The sequence below is a fragment of the Gadus morhua genome, chromosome 16, assembly GCF_902167405.1.
Source record: "Gadus morhua chromosome 16, gadMor3.0, whole genome shotgun sequence".
NCBI lineage: Eukaryota > Metazoa > Chordata > Actinopteri > Gadiformes > Gadidae > Gadus > Gadus morhua.
In genome coordinates, this window is record NC_044063.1 from 12,366,182 (window position 1) to 12,393,321 (window position 27,140).

At 42.4% G+C, this 27,140-nt stretch overlaps 1 protein-coding gene and 1 long non-coding RNA gene across 2 annotated transcripts; one reads left to right on the plus strand and one right to left on the minus strand.

The window, feature by feature from the left end:
• Window positions 1-774: 774 nt before the first annotated feature.
• Window positions 775-2,540, minus strand: LOC115528792 (piggyBac transposable element-derived protein 4-like). Its single transcript, XM_030337101.1, has 2 exons — window positions 1,562-2,540; window positions 775-1,439 (listed from the first exon to the last, which is right to left on the minus strand). Exons 1-2 carry the CDS (start codon window positions 1,817-1,819, stop codon window positions 1,113-1,115), a joined length of 585 nt encoding a protein of 194 aa, XP_030192961.1. The 5' UTR covers window positions 1,820-2,540; the 3' UTR covers window positions 775-1,112.
• Window positions 2,541-19,238: 16,698 nt separating this feature from the next.
• On the plus strand, window positions 19,239-19,902 carry LOC115528793 (uncharacterized). Its single transcript, XR_003973375.1, has 3 exons — window positions 19,239-19,352; window positions 19,438-19,511; window positions 19,768-19,902. It is a non-coding gene; the product is annotated as an uncharacterized LOC115528793 (long non-coding RNA).
• The last annotated feature ends 7,238 nt before the right edge of the window (window positions 19,903-27,140 follow it).

The window sequence follows — 27,140 nt, forward strand, 5'->3', positions numbered from 1 at the left end:
AAATCTCACCCTTCTCTCCTTGGCCTACCCACATGTGAAGATGAAATGTTTTTCTCATATCACGTCTGATAAACAATAAACAATACACCAATGTTAAAAACTGTTTACATCAGCCTCGAGGCACATATGCGTCATATTCCAGTAACAATCGCATCAGTTAAAAGACGGATGGAATACTCAAAATACATAGCCTATTGAAGACGAGCATATGCTCCACCCTTATATCCTATGATTATTATGATCCTTATTTATTTATTTATTTATTTTTTCCACAATGTCTTGCTTTTTAAAAAATGTATGATGACTATATGCTCTGTAAGGTGACCTTGGGTGTCTTGAAAGGCGCCTCTAAATGAAATGTATTATTATTATATCCTATGAATTTAGAGGATTCAATTATACAGGAGTTTTACTTCTCTTCTAAAAAATAAAGTTGGTATTGTAAAAACAAAACACCTGCACACATTCATGTTATCTAAAGCAAGCTATCTTCACATACCGCAATGCAAGTATGATAAGATATAAAATGAATGATCAAACCAAATAACAGATATCTATGATTCTAGTTTACCACTATATCTGAACTAAGAACACAACAAGCCTTTTTGTCGTGTTTGTTTCTCCCCCCTTACTTTGGTACTCCCAGTCAAATTTGACCGGCCTGTTATTATAACTGCCCTGACATTAACACAAAAACCATTGATCTTCACCAAATTTTATTTAACTCCCTTTTAACCTGTAAACAACGTCTCAGACTACTGGTTAACGTGAATAACTGCAGTGAATAGACACAGAAATTTAAAGTTGTATTCCAAAATTAACATTTATTGTAAAAAATGACAGAAAAATCAAAACAGAGACCAAATTCACAGAAAATCTGAACATCTACATGAACACATCATGTGTGTGTGTGTGTGTGTGTGTGTGTGTGTGTGTGTGTGTGTGTGTGTGTGTGTGTGTGTGTGTGTGTGTGTGTGTGTGTGTGTGTGTGTGTGTGTGTGTGTGTGTGTGTGTGTTCACACACACAGGAGAGGCATTTTGCAATCAGGTCGCAGTGTGCCTTGCAAACGTAGGCATCACATTTGAAACATGTAAGACCTGTCTTATTGTCGCTAGGGGCACAGAACTAGCATCTCTTCTGTTTCTGCCCCTGTTTTGGGGGGAGAGCGGCCAGGGCAGTGGCTGGGGCTTGCAGATTCCTCACCAGACTGCCAGAGGCTGGTGTGCGGGGAAAGTGCTGGTGCCGTTAGAGGAGTCACTAAAGCCTTCCCAAGCTCTGCCAGGAAGAGTCTCCTCTTGAAACATTTCCCCTGATACCAGGCTGGGTCGATCGCTGTCCACACCGCATATGCATTACATGCAGACACGTCAAGGATGTTGTGGAACACCGGCACAGGCCAACGAGCTGTCATTCGCTTGCAGGTGTATGTACCAGTAAGCTGCAATGAAAGAAACAATAATGAATAGATTGGAAACAATATTGAACATGTCTTACACAAAATGCAATGTTTCACATGAATACAAGTAAATCAAATGCTTGACAGATGAAAATATATATGACCTTATCAAGGCAGTCAACGCCTCCTTTGTTTCGGTTGTAGTCCAGGATGATCTGGGGCTTTCTGTGCTCTGCTTCGCTGACAGCGGAGTCTTTGTGTAGAGTGCTCATCAGGATGACATTCTTATTTTTCTTGGGCAAATATGACACAAGACTGTGTGTGTCATTAAAAGCAAATTTGGATGAGAGTGACTCTCTCCCTCTGGTCGACAACAGTGCAGGGGGAAGTTGAGGCTTGTTCATCCTCACTGTCCCCACCATGGTGAGCTTTCTTTTCAGCAGCTACTGACCAAGCCCATGTGATGTGAAAAAGTTATCACATGTGATGTTATGCCCCTTGAGACCGGCTGTCATGTCCAACACAACACGCATGCCTTGTTTTTTTTCTGGCATTCCAGTAACGATCAATTTTATGATTGAACGAAATGGAAATCAGTCAGATTTGACCCGAACACAAGGCTAGTACAGTATCAGTGGTCACTACGACAAAGATGCTCGATTGTGATTGGTTAAATGGATAAATTGCTGACGAGAGCCTTAAAAAAAATCGACCTTTGTGCGATTAAAATTCATGTTGTCACGTTGTATGGGTACAGTCCATTTCAAATCAATGATATTATTTAATTGCCATGAGAAAAAAATCGCACCTAACAATCGCATTCAATGTAAAAGGTCTTTACACCAAGAGTCGTGAGTCAGTGTTCTATATCACAACGAAAACGCGGCAAATTATATTAACGCTGTCGAGCGGCAGTGTTAATATATTAACCTTTTGTGCCTATTACTTACTTGTCAAGAAAGAAATTTTTATTGCTGGAATTCCCTCTAGTGGGCAGAATGTTTAATAGTGGCATTGGCCATGCATATGCCTTTATATGCAGTGAAAAGGAACATGGTAAGCCTTAATACCTGAGCATTAAAGGAGACATATTATGGAGTTTTCACAACAAGTAAACATAGCATTTGAGTTCCAGAAAACATGTTTTTGAAGCAGTTTGCTGGATATAGCTTTTAGGAAAAAAAATCTTCCTACCGCTATTCCCCTCTTTTTCAGTCCCTTCAGATTTTTTTTTCTTTGGCTCAAAACAAAGAAGCAGTAGCCTGACTGCTATGTTCAAGGCAGTATGTTTGTATGTTCATCGTTTAATTGCACTACAGGCTTTTTTTTGTATCTTCCTGTTTTGATCAGTATATGCCAATGTTGTTATCAATAAAAAAACATTTGCACAAAGCAAGCCGATGCACTTCTCCATGTTGATAAGAGCATTACAATGAGAACAATTAATGGGACAAAGAAATCAAGGGATTTTTAGCATAGAAAAAAGATTTGCGATTAATCGTGAGTTAACTATGACAATAATGTGATTAATCGCGATTAAATATTTTAATCGCTTGACAGCCCTAAATATAATATAACAATACTAATATTATCTATGGGTATTTATATAATGTTATATCTAATATCACGGCCAAAAGCTCGGATGATATTATGAATCACAAAGACTGCGTCTGAAGTCTCTGGCCCTTCCACAACAAGTAAAGACTCATAGTGGGGGATATCTCGGCCATGGTTGAGAAGAATTGGGGGAAAGGAACTTTGGCCTTGACTCACTGAAGTCTATGAACTGCGACATGGAGGAGAAAGGGATTGTACTCCGGGAGCTGAGCTGCCAGACTCTCCTCCATGTCTCCTCCTCCGGACTACGGCGGCAGTCCGGCAGCTCCGGTGGGGGGAGGCAGTCCAGCAGAGAAAGGGATTGTACTCCCGGAGCTGAGCTGCAGCCAAGTTCCCCCTGCCGGAGCTGCTCGTCCGCTGGTCCACAAAATCTCTGGCCCTCTCTCAACAGGCTGACCCAAGGCTGCTGTGTGGCGCTGCGGACGCTACTTCCGGGTAGCCGGCTTGGTTTGGTTAGCAGGACGCTTAAGGTCTACCTGCTATTTTCGGTTTATATCTATTTTTCCGCTATTTATATCTGCGTCCTGTTCTGCATACTCTGTATTGTATTCGCTATTTCCTCGTTGGAGCTCTGTCTGCATCAACCAAGGTAAGCATGGACTCCGGTTGCCATTGTTCCGCCTTTCCCATAGATAAGATAGCTCTGTAAGAGAGACATATATGTCAGTTAGAGGATGAAAGGGTAGCGAGCATAAAGAAACGAGATACTCCAGAAAGTATAGAGAATGGAGCCGCCAGGCGGACTTGTAGAGCTAACGCTATCGTTAGCAGTGACACCGTCAAGGCAACCCTGTCGGCAGGACCACTTGCAAAGGCGGACAGCAGCCTGCCTCACAAGTCTTTTTACTGCGGTCAAGTGAGCCGCTATTCGTTCATCCGCGGTTAAGCCAGCCGTCACACAAAATCTTCGTGCGCCTTTACTCTAAACATCCTTTGGTTGGTATCTCGCAACGTTTTCAAAATAAAAGCCTTCACCTACGTGCGTAGATATATAGAACACTAGCTGTCTTACGGCGGCACTTGCGGACATCTTGCCAGTCAGCTGCTCACCCATAACATTGTGTTGGTAGTGGTACATGTACTTTTTAAATAACCATAACTTGCTACATTTTCAAACGGTTTACCAACGGTTTGGTTTCTTACAAACATTATTAACGTGGTTATAATATTGTACCTATTTTAGAACATTTAAACTTCTTAAAAAATCTAACATAATTATTCATCAGTATGAAGTATACAGTGCCGTAACTACATCTCTGATGTTTATAACAAAACAAACTGTTTGAAAATGTAGCAAGGTGGTTATGGTTATTTAAAAAGTGCATGTACCACTACCAAGTCAACACAGTGTTATGGGTGAGCAGCTGACGGTGGCAAGTTGGCCGCCAGTGCGGACCTTCGAATCCATTGACCAGCAGAATATGCATGCGTACGTTTTTCAAATGACATTTTCTCTAAATCTATACAGTAAAATCAAATGGTTCCTTGTGTACAAGTAGTCGGTACACCAGTTAGTATGGTCATATCAGTCAGTGCCTGAACTTATGTGAAATTCGGTCTTTAGCTCACTTCAAAGTGCTGACATGATGCAATAAGGTGAGAATATGCATGTGTACATTTTTCAAATGAATATTTCTCTAAATCTATACAGTAAAATCAAATGGTTCCTTGTGTAAAAGTAGTCGGTACACCAGTTAGTATGGTCATATCAGTCAGTGCCTGAACTTATGTGAAATTCTGTCTTTAGCTCACTTCAAAGTGCTGACATGATGCAATTTGCAAAGGTGAGAATATGCATGTGTACCTTTTTCAAATGACATTTTCTCTAAATCTATACAGTAAAATCAAATGGTTCCGTGTGTACAAGTAGTCGGTACAACAGTTAGTATGGTCATATCAGTCAGTGCCTGAACTTATGTGAAATTCGGTCTATAGCTCACTTCAAAGTGCTGACATAATGCAATTTTTCAATGGCGAGAATATGCATTTGTACGTTTTTCACCTAATGTTCTAGGTAATTGTCTGCTACTGACTTCTCTTTGCGGACCTACATTTCAACAGTAATGGCAACATAGATGAAGCTCGAACCATTGAGGAGGCACGCTACGCTGTTTGCTATTCGCGGTTTCAGAAAGGTGGCTGGGTAGTCCGCCCCATCAAGGAGAAACCATCTTACGGTTAGTCGTTTCACTTAGTTTCTCAATATCTTTTATGTCAATCTATCTTTTTTTATGCAAGTCAATCATGTTCCTGATTGTGTTCTTAACATTTCTCTCCTCAAGGATATGCAACAAATCTTATGGTCTCTCTGGTAGAGGAATACTCTAGATCACCACAGGCCCTACTAGAAAGCAGTGCTGTCTTGTCTTGTGCTGCCCCGCCCCCCCTCACCACTTCCCTCCAGAAGGTTGCCAAGGATGAGGCAGTCAGGCTCCATCTCGCACGACACTCGCGTTTTAACGTGTAATAAAACATACGTGAAAGAAATTGGGAGAAAACGGGTATCGGTACTCTTTAGTTCGTTTATTAGTTACAATGGAACTGAGTTGATGGTATAGTGTATGATGACAACATCAGTGAATGAGATGATGAGAATATATTTTTGGACTATTTATTATGCTACCTTTCTTCTTTTTTAACGACTCCAGTGTGTGAGTGCATTGAATTTCCCGTGCAATGACAAATAAATCGAATCTAATCTAATACATTTTACCAGTACAGTTTTTCACTATGAATTTAGTCATTGTCTTCCAAACGGGGCAATTGGAAACCTTTACATGCTCGTCTTTCTCTTGCAAACTTCCTTTTTGCTGCAACAACACATGAAGGTATGGCTTTAGAGGTAGGATCTTCCTCCCTCTCCTCAATGGAGAAGCCTCCACTGCCGTAACCCTTTAAACACAGCGGTGAGCCCCGTGCGTATATGCTGCACCATGGCACCAGTACCGCGGGAAGTAGGGGTGTTGGGGATGCTGTAGCACCCCCTGTCTGAGGCCCTGTCTTATCACCGAAAACGATCATTTCTAAAAACTCCGGCCCAAGTGGAGATTTCTGAAAACGCCGGTTATGTGTTGTCGTGTCAACGGGGAGAAACGGGATTTTGGGTTCTGAAGAGTCACATTATGCACCAGGAAATGCTTAACGTCATGTGAGCGCCCGCTGTACCGAATTGGTCCGAATATAAACACAAACCCCATTGTAAGACGACCTTTAGGCCTATTTGGAAAAAAGATTTGAGGACCAGATCTTGTTTTTATAAATAAATAAATTGCATTCATTGAAATAATATACGAAAATAAAAAGGCATAGAATAAAACACTGCATTGCCACTAAACAGTAGTGCCAATCGGCCTTAATGATGTGTACACCAAAGACTATTCCTGACCAGACCCGGCGCCAGAGCAAATCTATACAGGGGGCACGTAGATTTTGTGGGAGGGCCCACATCTATATTATGACAGACAGGTGTAGCCTACAAAAAACTCAATTGCAACAGTCCACAGCAGCGCAAACACATCAGCATGGCCAACAACAGCATTGCCTTAAGACGCACGCAGTTCGCAAATAATAGCCTACATTTTAACACAGACAAACAGCCAAATACAAATCACATTTGCATTGTGTGCGCGGCGGCACATTAAATACCACAGACACCAACAGCAATATTCCGCGCCACGCAGACGAGCAAATAAACATAAACATACAAAACTTTCGCAACATTGCATCATGTGCTCGGCCAAAACACTGTCGCATAATCCAATGAAAGCGCCGGTCGGGACCCATGACGTCGGCATGTGAACAGACTCTTTTCACCAGAATTTGTAGGAAATGATTGGTGGAGGCGAGGAGGAGGCGGAGGGTGTTGTTACTCCTGGCGGGTCGGAGTGAGAGGTAAAAGGCGTCTCGGAGGAGAGGGCTAATGGCGGCTGCGTTGTTACAGCTAGCGGCGGGAACTCAAATCCAGCTCCAGCAAGAGGCTCAGCCCGGTCAGGGTTAGAGCTAACTTTACTTGCAGTAACTGCAGGGTTTTTTCCGGATAAGTAGGCCAATTAGTTTTTAACCAGCGTCTGATATCCATTTTCTTTTTAAAACACCAGAGCAGGCTAGGCTACTAATTTGAATTTGCCGGTTAATGCCGTGTTCGGTGTGACGAATTCTGAATAGCGATAGGTTTACACATATGTCAATCACATCTCTATTTTCTACACATTTTTTATTTAGTTTAACAATTATTTTTTGAGATTTTAAATAGTATCTGACATCATAAATATCTTAGCATAAAAAATAAAATAAAAAAGTAAAATACATTTTATTTTTACAAGGGCAAAGACATCAAGTGGGCGGGGGCAAAGACATCAAATGGGCGGGCCCGGCCCGGTCTGGCCCGCCCTTGGCGCCGGGTCTGTTCCTGACACTCCTCTGCCCCGCTGTGTTCGCTCTGGCTGTGGTCGCTCCGCACTGTTTCGGCCCGTGGCAAAGCGAGTCATCCTCGCTGCTGTCCAAGGCATTTTGAGACGCAGCATTTATTTAATGCTCATATGACCTAGTGCTGAAAAAAAGTTAGATGAAAAAGTGTGAGGGGAGCGGTGGTGCGCTAAACTTGTTCTGTGAGCATCTGGATGTGAACCATGGTGTGAACACAACGATCGATGTTCGACTGTGCGCGCATGCACTGGTGTAATTGAGCTGCGCTGCTTTATATCTTTTTTTTATCAATGTAGCGAGTTGCGAGTCTAGTGCAGGCTTTTTTTCCAGCACCCCCTGCTGAGAATACGTTCCCGCGGCTATGCATGGAACTGCAGGCACTGCTGGAGGACCATGCAAATGGCAGGATTTGGAGGGAGAGGGTATTCAGGGGCCATATCGATTTATTGGTACATAAAAAACGAAAAAACGGCTTGTTTTCTGGTTTCTGCTAGTGTCAATTATTCCCAGAAAACAGAGTAGCCTAATAAAACGTACCCTGCTCATTTATGTAGCCTACACGTTCATTCACAGGGGTCTTGAACTTGAAACATGGGCTCCTACCAGGAAAGGCAACCAACAGCAATCATGAGTAATTTCGTTTATTTTTTTCAACTCCCAATTTTTTTACATTGGTATGCTAGACATCCTAAACAATTAAAAATTAATAAAGATATTAATTTATGGATGTCCATTTAAATTAATCAATAATCCCAAGAGGCCGCTTATTGGTCATGGGAGTTGTTTGATGCGATGCGAATTTGGTTTGAAATTTAAACTGTCCGATATAAAACCAACGCTGATCAATGTTTACCAACATTACCAACGGATTGTGCATGGAGCCTCAACGCCACGGTTCGCTGAAAGCTCAAGAATGCCACCTAAAGGGTAAGAATACAATATCATATTTGAGCTTGTATGGTTTTGTCTATGCTTTACTTGAAAGTGCTAACATCGTGCAATTTGCAACAGCTAAAATATGCAATATGCATATTTTTATGTAGCCTAGATGTAGTGTAAAATCTGTACCCGCACGCACTCACTCACTCTATGAAATGTGTATGATGTAAATCTGTGCAATTGGATTTTGAAAAATAAAATCCATTGAAATATAAGCACTGAATTTGTAGGCCTATGCATTGAAATCTGTATTTTGTGCCTCTGAATATAACTCTTTCCAATTTCCAATTTATCATTTTCGCCTTTATTTTTCAATGTTAAAAAATTCAAAATCAAATATTCAACGTTAAAAAACGTTTTTGCCGTGACGAGATAGGGGCCTACGCCTCGTGGCCCACTGCCTCCATCCTTTGACTGATCTCCATTGACTTTGAATGGGGACGGAGGCAGTGGGCACGAGGCGGTAAAAAAATGTCGAGCATTCAGTTACAATTAGTTGGGAGAGATAGCAACCGCTCCACAGGGCCTGCACTGAATCCAATGGCTTGTGTGGATAATTTGGTAAAATAGTATTTTCAGAATCGGGTTGAACAATAAAGAGATCCTCGCTGTTTTAGTGCAGAGCCACAGTGTGGTGTTTAGTGTAAGGACGCTGAAACAGTGTTGCCAATTTAGCGATTTTGTCGCTATATTTAGCTACTTTCAGACCCCTTTGGCGACTTTCTTTTAAAACGGCGACAAGCAACAAATCGAGGTCCTTTTTCAGCTGTTAGTAGTGACTTTTGGCGACTTTTTGAGGTGAAAGCACTATCGCTATTACTTCTTCACAACGAGCACCGGGTGCCTGCGCGGCCCCTCCCCGTCTCAAAGCACTTACAGGCAGCCCAGTCCTCGTGCAGCAGTCCCTCCCAGCTGCTCTGTTAGCAGGAGCTAACAGGAGACGTTCACGCCTCGGCATCCGGGCTGCAAATGAATCCGCGTCCCGCCCTGACGTACAGTCAGGGCGGGAAAATGACAATTTTCTTTGTCTTAATAAAATAATAAATCGCTGTGTTACATTGACTCACACTGCCTCAGGCTCAGTCACCTCGTCCACTGTGTGTGTGTGTGTGTGTGTGTGTGTGTGTGTGTGTGTGTGTGTGTGTGTGTGTGTGTGTGTGTGTGTGTGTGTGTGTGTGTGTGTGTCTTTACCATGTCGCAGTCAAAACTTTACCAACAAAAATAGCTTAATTTACTAGTCGTCACGGCAAAAATATTTTTTTTCTTCATGTGTTGCCCTAATACTCCGTCGTACCAAAGTCACCTGCAAAATTCAATGTATTGTAATGACCATGCATGAAAGCCACTCAGCATGCGTCTCAGCACGCGTTCTGAAGGCACTTCGGCGCGCGTTCCAGAACGTTCAGGAAAGTTCATGACGCTTTCCAGTTATATGCTAATTAGCTCCTCCTCTGGATTTCTAGCTTTGAACTTTTTTCACCCAATCATATGCATGGCTAAACACAGAGACACACTATACACTAAACCAGGGCTATTCAACCTCCTTAACAAGTGGGCCGAAAAGGAAAACCACTGGGGGTTCATGGGCCACAAAGTAAAACTATGTGAATGAATCGCTACAAATAAATCGTACTTAAAGTAGTGTTAATTTAATATATATTGTACTACTACATAGAATAAACTTGTCAGACGCATTCCTTCCTTTCAATCACTTCACTTTTAATCGTATTATTATAAAAGATTTTGCTCTCACATATTTTGGACACTTATTTAGAATTCAACAATGATCACAAAACAGAACTTCTGTACATATGAGACATTTTGAGCCAGTGAGTCAGTGAGAAAGATGCACTGCCTTGTTTGGCTCAGCCTGAGACACTCATGCAGCTTCTCATAGGTCATGGAGCAACGTGCCCTTGTTCTGATGGCATTCATATGAGAAAAGCTAGACTCAAACGTATCGGTTGAGCCAAACATTGTCAGAATAAGTGATGCCAGTTCCTGATTGTGGGGTACTGCTTCTAGCTAGTATCACCGGCTACACACACAAACCTGATTTGCATGCAACTATGTTTCTCCTTTATTTTATTTATTTTTTGCATGCAACCTCTTGCGGGCCAGAAAAAAATTAAGAGGGGCCGCATTTGGCCCACGGGCCGCTAGTTGAATAGGCCTGCATTAAACCATCACCATAAACAAGTAGGCCTGTAGTGTAGAGTAGGTAAGTTTGAGCAAACTTTGCAATAGGGAAGATTTGCGAAAGAAGATCTGTGGAATAGACTGATGTTGTCTGTGTGTTTAGCCACGCATATGATTGGGTGAAAAATGTTCAAAGCTATTGGCTTAGAAATTCAGAGGAGGAGCTAATTAGCATAGAACTGGAACGCGTTCTGAACTTTCCTGAACGTTCTGGAACGCGCGCCGAAGTGCCTTCAGAACAAGTGCTGAGATGCGTGCTGAGTGGCTTTCATGCATGGTCATTACAATACATTGAATTTTGCAGGTGACTTTGGTACGGCGGAGTATTAGGGCAACACAGAAACAGACGTGACGCGGTCTCACTCACGTGCAAGCCCCCACCCTCCTGTTCTTCCAAGGCCCTCCCCCAGCTGACCTAATGATTCGCCCCCACACTGATTGACAAGAAGAGGCCATTGCAATACATGCACATAGAACAACTGGCATAACGGACAACGAAATACAATGCAACATATAACACACAAACTATTTAAATGTCCCAGGGTTGCTACAGTATGGAATTGTGGGCTTCCATACTGCAGGCGAAACGTAGACGGCGTAGCCTACATGAGTTCTGATATTTTATAAAACGGGTGGCTTAAATTCAGCAATCTGATTGGTTCCTAACTGTATAAGATTCAGGATTCAAAGTGTTTATTGTCATTTGCACAAGAGAAACATGTGGGCGTTTACATAACTGCTACGACGTCCAATAATTTTTTGAAAGTTTGCAGAGATTCTTAGGTATGTAATAAATCGCTGTCTAATCAATAGGCCTACATCATTCACTGCTTCTTCCGTGGTCATTACAATATTATGAATCGACTGCGTCGGGTTCTCGGACGTCTCTCCCTCTTCCACAAATAATAACAAAAAAAAAAATTACTCAATTATTTAAAGTGATATTTTTCTTATATTCTTGCTATAAGGTCTGCTGGAATGTTAGAAAGTGTTCAGTATTAAATAAATCTTTTTAAATTGCTATATTTATTCTAGATATTATTGATGATGACGATGATGATGATAATGATGATGATGATGATGATGATGATGATGATGATGATGATGATGATGATGAACACAAGGGGCCCCCAGCGGTGTATTTGGTGCTCACACTGACAGTAAAACTGGTGCACAAAGCAGGAGTCAAAGTTATGCATCTTTTTCTTTTTCTTTTTAACTAGAGTCTTTCACTTCTCCACCTTTGGAAAGGTAAGTTTTAATACAGTTCCACATCCAGACATAATGATGAAATAAATGTCTTATAGTAGACAGTATTGCAATTTAATATAGGTGAAATGTTTCAAATTTAAGATAACAAATGCTATTCATTTCTATTCCAGTCTCGGAAAACGACCAAAACAGCCACATTTATAGTAAAGGCCATTGACCAGCTTATGCACTCCGCTGAGTATGCCCAGAGTGAGGAATTTTGGGCAGCGGCGTGCATGCACCTGGGAATTCCACTATCCAGAGGAAATAAAACGCGACTGAAGCATGCATACGAAATGCATAAAAAGGTATAGTTTAATGGAAAACTTGAATTGGATCTTAGATGGTAATAAAGACATAAAATTGTATATCTTCAACCTAAATATTTAGGAGTAACGCAGCAATGCTGTGTAGACAGCTACCCTCTCTCCCATATCAGTCTAGCATTAAAAAATTACATTGATTATGTTTTGACGTGTCATGACCTGATGACGTGTCAGCATTCCTACATAACATTGCTGCAAATGTTTTCTATCACTTATTTTATTTGCAGTGCATACAGTACTGTCCATCAACAATTGCTCACTGATGACCCAGCAGTGTATACAAATATGGCTGTTTCCCTGTGCCCCTTCTGCTCCATGTGACCCCTTGGGGTCTTTGACAGAAAGAAATCAGTTTGCTCAAACATTCACTCGTTCTGTTTGATCAAGAGGCCCTGGGCTACCAGACAAACACAGGCAAATGGGAGTCATGGAGATTACTGTAACCAATTATCATTTCAGAACAAGATATGATTTTTTTTTATGCTGTTATTCTTATGTACATCAGCCCCAGATGACCAAACCTGAGGTGATGACCACACCTGAGGTGACCACCTCCGGCCACACCAGCCCCTCTGATGGCTCTGCAGGGTCTCCTGCACCCTCCGGCCACACCAGCCCCTCTGATGGCTCTGCAGGGTCTCCTGCACCCTCCGGCCACACCAGCCCCTCTGATGGCTCTGCAGGGTCTCCTGCACCCTCCGGCCACACCAGCCCCTCTGATGGCTCTGCAGGGTCTCCTGCACCCTCCGGCCACACCAGCCCCTCTGATGGCTCTGCAGGGTCTCCTGCACCCTCCGGCCACACCAGCCCCTCTGATGGCTCTGCAGGGTCTCCTGCACCCTCCGGCCACACCAGCCCCTCTGATGGCTCTTCAGGGTCTAGTTTCAAGTTTATTTATTATCTCCTGCACCCTCTGGCCACACCAGCCCCTCTGATGGCTCTGCAGGGTCTCCTGCACCCTCCGGCCACACCAGCCCTTCTAATGGCTCTGCAGGGTCTCCTGCACCCTCCGGCCACACCAGCCCTTCTGATGGCTCTGCAGCGTCTCCTGCACCCTCGCCTCACTCCTGCAACACCACTTGCGCATTGTCACCAGCATCCTCCGCCGCCTTCAGCCCGGACAAATATTTCGTTGATTCTTTGCCTCAGTGTCCTGCCTTCCTTTTTGTTTCCAAAGAAGACTGGAAGGCATTGAGGAAGACCCAGGTGAAGCGGCAGTTCTCCAGCCTCGACTGGACTGCGGTGATGTCAAAGGGCATCAAGGAGGTCAACCCGTACTGCAGCTTTGCCTTCAAGCGGCATGCTGTGAAGACAGTGGGATCGAGGAGGCGTGGGGCCCTGTTCAAGGCTTCCGCGTATTGTGCCTTCGAAGATTGCCCTGTCCAGGTTGAGCTCACCATTGACGATGACTCCCTGAGGGCCAATTTGACCTTCTCAGGGGAATTTGTGAGGCACAGCAGGAGGCAGCTTGTACGCAGGCCTGTTCGTGCCAGCGAAAGGGAGGTCCTGGCGGAGGCACTCCAAAACAAGCTCCCTAGGAGCTTTTTTCTGGAGAAACTCCAGGGGCTTGGTGAGGACATTTATGAGTCAGGCTGCAGGGATGGAGTCCCAACAGCAGGGGTTTTGAAGACTCTGTCTTCTGAGAAGAGAGGACACAATCGCCTGCATGAAGACGACATGCTTTGCTTAAAAATGATGGCGGAGGAGGAGCGGGGGACTGAGTCTGCTGTAATACAGCAGATCTCACAGAAGCCGAAGGCTGTGATGCTCTGGTCTGCAAAGACCATCAATGTATACTTTGACCAATGTAAACACGACATTGTTTACATTGATGCCACTGGCAGTGTGGTCCACAGGTCAATGGGAGACCCTAAACCATATTATAAATATGAGATAGTGGTGAGACACCCACATAAAGGGTCTTCCCCCCTCCCTGTGGCTACATTTGTCACAACTGACCAAACGACAGCATCAGTCTCCCATTTCATTGCAGCCTTCCTGACTGATGCTGTGAGGCAGCATGGGCAGGCAGTGCGAAGAAGGCCAGTGATGGTCATGTGTGATGGCTCATCAGTCCTTCTCCAGTCACTCTCCATGAATTTCTGTGGGATATCCCTCCCAGAGCTCCTGAAGAGGTATTCAATTATACTATACGTACTTTATTCATCCCCAGAGGCAATTTTCAGTATTCACACAGCCATAAAGACAGATTCACAAAACAAATATATATATATATATATATGTAATATAAAAACTGTTTAAATTTAAATGTGCAAAAAATGTAGAGGAATACGGGTGCAATCAAGCTCTGTGTTTTACTCCTCTCCTAGGTATTATGGGATTGTGACTAATAAAGGGACAGGCAGATTGTGCTGAACTCCCCATTCTTCATAGATGCCTAAGCCACATTATGAAGAATGTGAAGAGTCTCTGCAAGAAGCAGTGAGTAACAGTGAAATTGATCATTTATTCTGTTGTATTGTGATAGTGTATTCTTTGTTATACTAATTGCACACGCTTTTCTTTACAGTGCTAGCAAACATTACCATCTAGCCATGCATGTGATCGGGAGAATGACTCAAGCCCGAACCATGCATGAGCTTGATGATGTCTTCATTAGCGCAGCTGTCGTCTTCTCCAGCCCTTGCAGTGCAGTGAATGTTGAAAAACATTTTCAAAACCTGCAGGTCCATCTGCAGGGGATAGACCTAGCCATAGAAGAGGCCAAGATTGAGGAGGAAGAATTTGGGGTATGTACATGAATGGCGGCACCTTTGCGGAGGGCAACACCTTAGGAGAGAGGAGGAAGAATTTGGGATATGTAAATGGCTGGCAGCAGCACCTTTGTGTCTTTCCTAAGTTGGGTATTGGGAGGTGCAGAGCATTTAAGCAACCGATGAGGTCACTCAGATTACATTAAGGTAGAGGGTCTAAGAGAAACCAAAAACAACACTTGAACCAACTGTTACGAATGTTGCATTAGGTCATGTAACAACAACAAGTCCATTATAACACATGTTGTGTAAACATGGTATCAGTAAAAATTGTTTGCTTATCATATCCAAATTAATTAATTGGAGGTGATGTGTGAATTTGCCAAAGTTATCCTAATATCCATTTTTCCTTTTTATAACAGAGTGAATTGGTGCAATCGCCATTTCTTCTGCATTTCCAAAATTTGCTAAGAAATGCAAATGGACAGAGATGGTGACCCAAATCTGTATCGATGCCCAAGCATTATTCCCACTCTTCTGCAGAATCTCCTCCCTCAAGCTCCTTTGTGGACTGGCCTCCTCCTGGGTTAGTCTGTAGTAAACACAGCCTGTTCCCAATTAAAGTCCAAAACCTTTTATTCTAGCTCTGTGGTGTCCTCTACATAAATTCCAATGCATAAATTGGGGTTATTGTCCCATAAATTCATTTCTTTCCCACCTACCCTATCCTCAGGTGACCTGGGACGCCATGGGAAAGGGACAGTTTATTTGCAGCTGTCGAATAAATTTGAGAAAGCAGCAAGTACAGCGAAACAGGTATAATATCAGATCAAAGTTGATAAAAATGTCATCATGTTGCTCATATAGGCATGTTCCTTATGAAATACTGTAATATTATTGAACATGCCACAAGCACAACCACTGCTCCAGTGCTCCCTTTGAGCTGCACTGTGGCTGCCCACTGCTTTGGGTGAGCCAGTGTGTCCTTAATAATGTCACACCTCCGAGTGTGTGTGTTCCAGAAAGGGTGGAAAGCAGAGAAAGCCTCCCCCCCACACCCCTCTTCTTAATTTATTCCTAGTCCTCATTTAGTGTGGGTGCATTGATTTGATGAAAGGGGCGAACATACTAATTATTGACCAAAATGTTTCAATTGGGCACAATTTCTATGTGTCAATCCAGAACTACACACAGGACAACAGGACCCAAGGGATCATGGAGAAGAGCCAGTGGGACTTGAAGAAAGTCAGGCTCCAGGGCAGGCGCTTCAAGAGGATGGACGATTTTGTGGCCATTCATAAAGTCAGCACCAATGCCCTGCTAAGGGAATATGCTGACTCACTGAAGGAAAGGAGGAAGCAGAAGGTGATATGCTATTTCTACTTAAAAACTTATGCATACACTCAGTCTCTGACTCACTCACGCTCACTTACTAATTAACTCACTGGAAGAGGCAGTTTTTATGGACTCATCATACCACTGTAGATGTTTGTATATAAAGCATATAAAGTATGTGTCTATTTCACATGAATGAACACAAAATCCTTGTATGCATGTATTTATGTGTAGACAATGAAATGTGTGTGCAAATTCTAAAGGTTAATTCTGTGAAACCGGCCATTCAAATCCTTGATTGGTTTTGTAGAGACATCAGGTGGAAACTGAGAAATGGAAACACAGAAGCCAAAGGAAACGGGGAGTGTACGTGGCACCAAGGAAGAAGGCATTTACCTTTCAGACAACAAAGGTAAATTAAAAAGTCATTGAAAACATTAGTGAGCATCCCTCCTAAGGATACCAACAATTGTCTTGTGACTCAGTATGCCCATATATTTTTGAAATAAATACAGGCATGTCGGAATCACAGAGTAGTGTAATATTTAAGGAAAGGAATATTTCCCTTAGAGTTTTTTCATTGTTGTGTTCTGTACACTAAATCTCAGAATGCTGAACCTTTGAGCACTGCTGACTGCCCATCTGAAAGCCGCCCATCCTCACCCCTCGGCCCTGTGAACGTCCTTCACCTGTCTTCACCTGAACATGCAAGTGTTCAGGTGAATGCTGATAGGCCAGGTGAAAGCCACTTGTCCTCATCTGACCTGCACGACCAACAGGTGAGGATTAGTACAATGGCATGGAAGGTAATGAACAAGACAGAGCTTACTAGCGCACACACAGACAGACAGACTATATATTTGTTTGCACCTTCACTTTGATTTTTCCCCTAACCCTAAACCTAGGCAGAAGAAAATGAGGATGCAATATAATTGCTTATTTTTTATAGCAGCTCTCATTTCAAATCATACACCATGGATCATAGACCTTAATTGCAGCATTGATTAAATGTTAATCCTGACTTTCAGTTAACCTTACTGTGGAGAAAGAGGTCGACAGAGGTGGTTGTTGCGGTACTGCCTTCTCAAATTAAGGGTCGGAGCATCTATGTACACCACTCAGAGCTGCGTTCACTACGGCCACACCTGTGGTTGACAGGAGAGGTAGGCATCTTTAAACCTCTTCCTCTCACTGCTTGTCTGCACTGCTTACACGCTTAGCAATAGCAATCATACTGACGGGCGAACTAGTGAATAGTTGTTATAAGTAATAAAAGGAAAGTTGTTGGTTGCTGTACAGCTGCTACTCTGAGTGAGTGGTGCGCTCATAATAGGCCAAATACTGTATATATGCCAGAATGACGTTATTTATTTCAATGGCCAAAAAAGTGGTTTGCTTTCATGTGGTGATGCTGTGTGTTAATGTTAATCAAACATTATGTTGTGTTCATCAGATAATTCATGGATTGATGCATCTCAGTGCCTACACACACAATGTGGTAGACACCATCTACCTGATGGACCATTACACGGCAGGTGTGATTTTGTCTGGTGACAGGGCCACAGTACGCCGTCAAAGCTTACCTAAGGTAATATGTTCAGTGTCTGTTTGTGCATGTGATGGTATGTTGTGTGATGGGAATACTTACTATTAGGGATGGGCATAATTAATCGATGATCGATCATTGATCGTTAAGAAATGTGTTGATCAATTTATATTGTTATCGATCAAAAGGACGTTTTTTTATTTGGCATTGAGAAAACCTGTGTAATAAAGCAGACTACACCAACTCTTCTATTCCACATGGAATTCTATTCCGATTGAGCTGTTGTTCCACTTCGAATCGGACCGGAAGTGTCCATAAACGCGGGAGAATTAACAATCAATTTCCATTGCATTTTGAATATAGCATATAAATAGTTAATTTTAATATAAAAATATTAACAAATTATCGATTAATTGATCGTTAATTCTCCCGACGATCAACTAAGACAATTTAATCGAATGCCCATCCCAACTATACAGTCATTCATGAAATAGCTGGGACGAGAAGCTTCAAGTCCACTTCATAAGGAAGCACTATGTATTTTCACTGTCTGAAAGCTTTCTTGTCCATGCCAACATTTCTAACAAATATGGTACCCAAGATAGACATCATGATACTCATAGGTAAACAATTGACTTACATGTTCATTAAATCATCATCAAACATTGTTTTTTCATGCTGTAGGTAAACTTTGAAAACTATGAAGCGATGCTGTCATTCATCCATGTGAATGGGAATCATTGGAACATGCTGGTTTGTTGCCTTCTTAATTTTCACTCAGTAAGATGTTTGTTATCACATCGTGAAATAAAGTATTAATTACAGTATACCCTCTCTTCTTTCACAGTACATTCATGCAAAGTCTGGCACAGTCTTCCAATTGGATCCATCACCAGCATCCTCTGAGCTTGAGGACTCTGCACATGCCGCCACGAAAATACAGTAAATATTCAAGCTAGAATTCTAAACATTTGAAGTCAGTCATGTTCACATTCAACAATGGCAGCTGTTTCTTATTGTATGACCTCAGTAATCAGTGGTATGTTTGAAGATCTGTCCATATGCCTTATAAGTGAATACAAACTTTGCTAAAATGTATCTGTGAATGAAAAATGTTTTGGTAGTGCCTAAAGAAATTATCGCAACATCACGTTTCTTCAGGGAATACTTCAAGATGAGGAGAACATCCCATGGGAAAACGGACTGGGTTGATGTTGAGTGGAAAGGAGGAGTAATGCCCCACCCAGTGCAAAGGGATGGTTGCAGTTGTGGCGTTATTGTTGTTGAAGTAAGTTGAACTATGTATAGTGGAAACATAATGTTTCTTTCATGTTTGCAGTGGTAGAAATAAGGTTCCTTTTAGGTGTTTCTGCACACATGCAAGATTTCTGTAAACCCTCCCCGTCATGCATGAGTTGACATATGCTTAAGTTATCGTTTAAAAGAGGAAGACAATTTTCAATAACTACAGTGTTGTTTATTTAGATGGCCAGAGCAGTAATGGGAGCCTTCCCTCAGTTGCCCCAAATGCAATTTGAAACCACCAGGAAAGCCATGGGAGAATCTAGGAGGAATATGGGTCTCCAAGTCCTTGAGGCATCAGGTACAATAACTTAAATAATGAATAACTTAAAGGCACTCCACTTGAATTCAGATTAAATGTATTATGCAAATACACTTTCTTTCAGTCTTTGATGAAGAGACATGTGCAATGTGTGGAGCTGACAGGCCCCCTGGAGAAGCACCTGCCAACACAAACTGGGTGAGTTGTTGTGAGCAGCAGTTCAATGTGGAATCGTGATGTGACATACAGTGTTAGTAGCAACTTACTAAGTTACTGTAATAAAATTACCCCAATGGTTAACAGCACTTATTCCTCCATGAGTTATATGTAATGCACTACCTTTCTTAAGTGACTTCACCGACGCTTGTGATATACCAGTTAAACTTAAGTGTTGCTACCAACTGACAAAATCATGTGCATGAATAAATCATGAACTCATTTTTTAATCCAACAGATCCAGTGTGATAAATGTGACCGGTGGTTCCATGCCGTCTGTTTAACCATGGACCCCAGGACACTTCAAGAGCTGAAGCAAAAGCAATGGCTGTGTGTGCTGTGCAAATAAATATTTTACCTGTTACCTGTCCTACAAGTGCCTCATGACCTTTATATTACCTTTACATTTCTCTCGTTCCGCTGCTGCAACTTGCACCACATCCCATGAGCCCCAGCCAGCATGTCTCCTCCCCTTCTCTTCGCTGCTGTGTTGGCCTTAGTGCTGTGTGCAAGGCACCGACTGATATGACCACATTAACCGGTGTGCTGACTACGTGTACACAAGGAACCATGTGCTCTTGTGGTCATCCTGAAAAACTAAAATACTATCAACTTTTGGTAGACTTGTACAACTTTACCCTGTAAATAAACACGACAAATTACAAAAAATATTGGCTAAACTTTTATTAAGTAGGACAAATCACAACAGCAGCCGTCTATTCCTGAGACTGCCCCAACGGCTCACTGCCTTGTCAAAATCAAATTGAGCAATTGCAGGCCCCTCAATACTGATCCTGAGGAGGTGGTTCAGGGTAGCGTTAGTCATGGTAGACCTCCTGTGCCATGCCTCTATGGAACAAGTTTTGGGGCTCTAGAGTCAATAATGGCGACGCTATAGAAATGTTACTATTGTTGTCGTTTTCAGTTTTGCACTTTGCAGACGGTCCCTAAGCTCGCGGCTGAAAGCCGACTGCTCGTAGAAGCCAATGCAATTCAGTTTTGCACTTTGCAGACGGTCCCTAAGCTCGCGGCTGAAAGCCGACTGCTCGTAGAAGCCAACGCAATTCACCGTTCGCTAAAGACGGCTCGTTTGGATGAAAACTATGTTGTAGCTGGTTCTCTGGGTTACTACACTTTTATTGGGCTAATTCGGCCGTGCAGCTGCCATTTAGTTCCCTGCTACGGGTTCCCTGGTAACAGGGAACCCTGTTCGACTGTTCGTTTTGCTCTCGCAAAACTCTTGATCAACACTCAGCATTTGTTTATTTCTGTCGTTCATTGAAACCGCTTTGTGCAGAGAGAACTGGAATGGTCTTGTATACTTGCTTAGCATCTTAGCGCCTAGACCAAAAACCCATTCAAATACATAGTAGCTAGCTAGCTTGCTGCTAATAACTTTAACGTTAGCATGTCGACTCGGTCTGGGAAACTCCAATTCGGATCTGAATATTTTTGGAGTAATTATAAGTTATTTGAGGATCAGACACATTGTCAGGTGTTGGTGTTGGGATATTTTCGCGGAGAAAAGATCGTTTTGAGAAATAGTGTATGTTGTACAGCAGCATGTAAGTACAGATCCAAGTCTGACAGGTTCAGTCGGCATTTCGGTAGGATGACGCACGCCGGGAGTATCGGGGCGCAGCGCCCCTGTTCCCTTGTTTAGAAAAAACCCTGTACTGTATAGATTGTGAGAAATTTTCATTTGAAAAACGTACACATGCATATTCTCGCCTTTGCAAATAGCATTATGTCAGCACTTTGAAGTGAGCTATAGACAGAATTTCACATAAGTTCAGGCACTGACTGATATGACCATATTAACCGGTGTGCTGACTACTTGTACACAAGGAACTATGTGATTTTACTGTATAGATTTTGAGAAATGTTCATTTGAAAAACGTACACATTGCATATTCTCGCCTTTGCAAATTGCATTATGTCAGCACTTTGAAGGGAGCTATAGACAGAATTTCACATAAGTTCAGGCACTGGTTGATGTGACCATATTAACCGGTGTGCTGACTTCGTGTACACAAGGAACCATGTGATTTTACTGTATAGATTTTGAGAAATGTTCATTTGAAAAACGTACACATTGCATATTCTCGCCTTTGCAAATTGCATTATGTCAGCACTTTGAAGGGAGCTATAGACAGAATTTCACATAAGTTCAGGCACTGGTTGATGTGACCATATTAACCGGTGTGCTGACTTCGTGTACACAAGGAACCATGTGATTTTACTGTATAGATTTTGAGAAATTTTCATTTGAAAAACGTACACATGCATATTCTCGCCTTTGCAATATTGCATTATGTCAGCACTTTGAAGTGAGCTATAGACAGAATTTCACATAAGTTCAGGCACTGGTTGATATGACCATATTAACCGGTGTGCTAACTACTTGTACACAAGGAACCATGTGATTTTACTGTATAGATTTAGAGAAAATGTCATTTGAAAAACGTACACATGCATATTCTCGCCTTTGCAATATTGCATTATGTCAGCACTTTGAAGTGGGCTATAGACCGAATTTGACATAAGTTCAGGCACTGACGGATATGACCAAATTAACCGGTGTGCTGACTACTTGTACACAAGGAACTATGTGATTTTACTTTATAGATTTTGAGAAATGTTCATTTGAAAAACGTACACATGCATATTCTCGCCTTTGCAAATTGCATTATGTCAGCACTTTGAAGTGAGCTATAGACAGAATTTCACATAAGTTCAGGCACTGGTTGATATGACCATATTAACCGGTGTGCTGACTACCTGTACACAAGGAACCATGTGATTTTACTGTATAGATTTAGAGAAAATGTCATTTGAAAAACGTACACATGCATATTCTCGCCTTTGCAATATTGCATTATGTCATCACTTTGAAGTGGGCTATAGACCGAATTTCACATAAGTTCAGGCACTGACTGATATGACCATGCTAACTGTCGTACTGACTACTTGTACACAAGGAACCATGTGATTTTACTGTATAGATTTAGAGAAAATGTCATTTGAAAAACGTACACATGCATATTCTGCTGGCCAATGGAGTCGAACGTCCGCACTGGCGGCCAACTTGCCAGTCAGCTGCTCACCCATAACACTGTGTTGGTAGTGGTACATGTACTTTTTAAACCATAACCACCTTGCTCCATTTTCAAACGGTTTGTTTTGTTCTAAACGTCAGAGATGTAGTTAAGGCACTGCATATTTGATACTGATGAATAATTATGTTAGATTCTAAAAAAATTGAATAATGTTCTAAAATAGGTACAATATTATAACCACGTTAATAACGTTTGTAAGAAACCAAACCGTTTGTAAACCGGTTGAAAATGTAGCAAGTTATGGTTATTTAAAAAGTACATGTACCAATACCAACACAATGTTATGGGTGAGCAGCTGACTGGCAAGATGGCAGCAAGTGCGGACGTTCTAGACGCCGCCGTAAGACATCTAGTATTCTATATCTCTAGTCTACACACGTAGGTGAAGGCTTTTATTTTGAAAACGTTGCGAGATACCACCCAAAGGCTGTTTAGAGTCAAGGCGCACGAAGATTTTGTGTGACGGCTGGCTTAACCGCGGATGAACGAATAGCGGCTCACTTGACCGCAGTGTCTTTTTCGGGGGTAAAAAAGCTAGTCATAGGCGACTCTGTTACACGTAAAGTTAGACTCGCCAGCGAAAGTTATTTGCCTACCCGGAGCCAGCCTTCCCCCTACTGGTCAGGCGTGACTCATCCACTCACAGCATGCTGGGTTGCAGGAGTTTAGCAAACCTGCTAGCAACATGATAGTTTACGTTGCAGAGTCTAGAACAGCAGGTGGGTTAGCTGAACCAGTTTATCAGGATGATGTATCGATTGCACCAACCCTTTCAGAGCTTAGTGTTAACTGGACGCCCTCTGAAATTAACGCTGTACCTATATGTGCGATGGTACAAAATTGCATGTCAAATCGCATGTTAACAACGCTTTCAGAACAGAGTGTTAACCGGACTCCCTCTGAAAATAATGCTGTACCTATATGTGCGGTGGTGCAAAATTGCATGTCAAATCGCATGTTGAACCGCATGTCAAGTCGTGACACTGTCACGTTATTTAATCTATTGAAACGTGATCAGGATCACGTATTTTCAAAATTTTCGTGTTTTAAAGCACAAATTTCCGGCCGTGGTGCAAACAATATTATTCAAGAGTTATAATCAAGCCCAACACATCAATATTAGTGACAACCCATTAAATACGATATGATTTCTAGATGTCATGGCAACGTCCGCTCGCGACACTGGACTTGCGAGGCGTCGACGCGGACTTTCATTCACATAACCAAAAACAAGACAGTAGATGGCTAGATAAAATAAACATCAAGACATACAGCGCACCTGCATTTAATATATCCGTGAATTGTCACAATTTCTCAGAATCAAAGGTGAAAGTAGAAACGGGTGGCCTAAAGCTGTCATATTGTTCACAGACAAGTTTAAGTAGAAATGGGTGGCCAAAAGCTGTCATATTGTTAGTTATCATTGACTTGAAATACATGGGTTTGAAATTTGTGCTGTAAAACACGAAAATTTTGAAAATACGTGATCCTGATCACGTTTCAATAGATTAAATAACGTGACAGTGTCACGACTTTTCGTGAGACCGGGTTGCAACCTAACAACCCTTTGGAACCGACTCCCTCTGAAAATAACGCTGTACCTATGTGTACGGTGGTGCGGCCTCGCGCTGTCTCGAGGTGTAAAACGTGCAGGCAAAGGCCGCGACCAGTATGTTGAAATCCCTGACCGCTTCAGAGCTGAGTGTTAACCGGACTCCCTCTGAAAATAATAAAATGGAAGCACTTGAGTAGGTTTCAGGAATATAAGGTTGCTTTCATCTAAAGCGCTCTTGATCCAGGACCTAATTGTTGGTAATAAGATTGACATACTGGGCTTTTGTGAAACCTGGTTAAAACCAGATGAGTTTCTAGTCCTAAACGAAGCTACTCCCCCCTATTACGTTAGCGCACAAGTATCTAGAGAAGCAAAGAAAGGTGGTGGAGTAGCCCTGATATCTAATCCTAAAATTCATTTAAAGCCAAAGAATAGATATATATTCAGATCCTTTGAGGTGCTCGCGTTCTGCTCCTCAGTTCCCCGAAAAACAAAACGAGTTCTAGACTCTTACGTGTTAGCTGTTCTATACCGTCCCCCAGGACCGTATTCACTTTTTGTTGAAGAGTTTTCTGATTTTGCAGCTGATCTGGCTACATATTCAGACAATATTTTGCTTATTGGGGATTTCAACATTCATGTTAATAACCCCTCTGATGCCCTTGCAAGGGCTTTTCTGTCCATTACAGATACGCTTGGCTTCAAACAGCTCGTTCAGCACCCAACCCACATCGGTGGAAACAAGCTGGACCTCGTTTTGACCCGCGGTGTAGATATTTCAGACCTAATGGTCTCTTCCTACACCTCAGCTTTATCAGACAATTTTTTGCTCATTTTCCAGGTGGTGGTATCCTGCCCCTGCGACGATCAGCAGGCTACTTTCAGCTGTCGTCGCATCACCCCTGCTCACCTTACAGCTATGGCAGATAAGTTACCCCGTTCACTTGCTCCTCTTTGTAACTATAGGGGTTCTGTAGAGTGCCTTACTGACTTACAGTAAGGCACTTACTTACTTGTAATTAAAAAACAATCATTGAAAAAACCAGCTCCCTGGTTTAATGCAGAAACGCGCACCCTGAAGCGAAACTGCAGAATCCTTGAACGCAAATGGCGCTTGACTAAACTTGAGGACTTTCATCTTGCATGGCACAACAGTCTGCTCACCTGCTTACAAGGGTGCACTGACTACTGCCAGAAACGCCTACTCTTCCAGTATCAAAAACTTGTATAGAAACAATCCCAAGTTTCTTTTCGATACGGTGAAGAGTCTGACTCAGAAACAGACTCGTAGGCATCTCCCTCTTGGCAGGTCAATTCATGGATTTCTTTGAAAATAAGATTAGAGAGGAAATTTATGCTTGCCGTGCAACTTGTCCTACACATCCTGTGGGGCAGGATGGGGTCTTGCAGAGTAGGATGGGGAACTCTTGAGCAGAGTTCCCGATGTCCGCTAATTACCGTTCTTTGACCGGAAAAAAATGAGTAGGACCGAAAATTCTAAATGTCTCCGGTCAGAATGACTGATTGGAAATAAGGCCCCGTCCACACGGAGCCGAAACGGGCGAAAACAATCCGGTTTCGTTTTATGCAGAATATTCAAGGCGCTGGTTCTCCACGGAAAAAGTGGATCGAATCAACCCTGCGCGCATACAGCATGCGCGCTGTATACAAACATTCAGTCACAAGGAGATTCAAACTTTTAAATTGAGCAGAAATACTTTTGAATGCGTTCATTTGAATTGTGTTTAAATATGCTACAGTGGTCATTTGTTTAGCAAATTCATGTAAAACAATGAGGGTTTTGATTGTAGCGTAGCCTGTGTGATAAAATATTTGTTACATTTCGTGCACTCGCTCAAATTGATCGCTATAGAATACCCTAGGTTTATGAAATAAACGGCGGCAAGCTAGCGAAAACCGGCGGCAAGCTTTGCGGAGTACCGGTATTTAACAACCATGGCGAATCAAAATATGATCACACACTTCTTCTTCTTCTTCTTTATACAGCCTGCCTATCAATTTTCTTAAGTGCAATAAACTCGGACGATATTTTTTTCCAATTTGACCGGTAAAATGAAACCTTCCCGGTCACATGACCGGCACCAATTTCTTCTAGCGGAAACACTGCTCTTGAGGCAATTCTCCTGGAGTTCAAGACAATTCGTCTGGTTGAACTTGAAAAGGTGATAAAGGCATCGAAGCCAACAACTTGTATGTTGGGTCCTCTACCTTCCAAGGTTCTGAAGGACCTTCTTCCCACGGTGGGGCCTGCAATGCTCTCGCTCATGAATCTCTCGCTTTCGACAGGAATTGTTCCCTAGAATTTCAAGGCTGCGGTGTTAAAACCACTACTCAAAAAGCCTATCACCCTTTTCGCCTTGCCCTACCTGCATTTGAAAACGAAATGCTTTTCTCGCATCACCTTTTATGAACAATAAAGTCCACACGAACGTTAAAAACTATATAAATCGGCCACAATGGGAATATGCGGCATATTCCAATAATAATCACGCCAGTGAAAAGATGAATGGAATACTCAACCTATATAGTCTAGTGAAGACGAGTTTGTGCTCTGTTCTTGCACCAAAATATTCAATGTATTAAGAGGATTGAATTATACTGGAGTTTTACTTTTTAATCCAAGGGCCCTATCTTGCATCTGGCGCAATTGACTTTGTACACTGACGCATGTGTCATTGCTAGTTTGCAACTGGTGCAGAGCGTTCTTTTCCCTCCACCGCCACGCGCTTGTAAATTAGGGATTGGTCTTGCGCCCCAAGGGGCGGTTCGGCGAAAGGAGGAGGCGTGTTCTGGCGCAAATTTTCCCTGGTGCTATTTTGCAGTTTCAGAAAACATTTGCGCCACAAACCAGGATATACCTGGTTTAGTCAGTGGCGTTGTTCAGATGCTACTTTTAGGGCACATGCATAATGTTGC

Bases quoted from the DNA above. Each gene is read 5' to 3' on its own strand.
- LOC115528792 (XM_030337101.1), bottom strand. From the start codon at position 1,819: ATGGTGGGGACAGTGAGGATGAACAAGCCTCAACTTCCCCCTGCACTG. The intron at 1,440-1,561 runs GTCATATATATT...CTTTCATTGCAG, and splicing joins GCGTTGACTGCCTTGATAAG to CTTACTGGTACATACACCTG.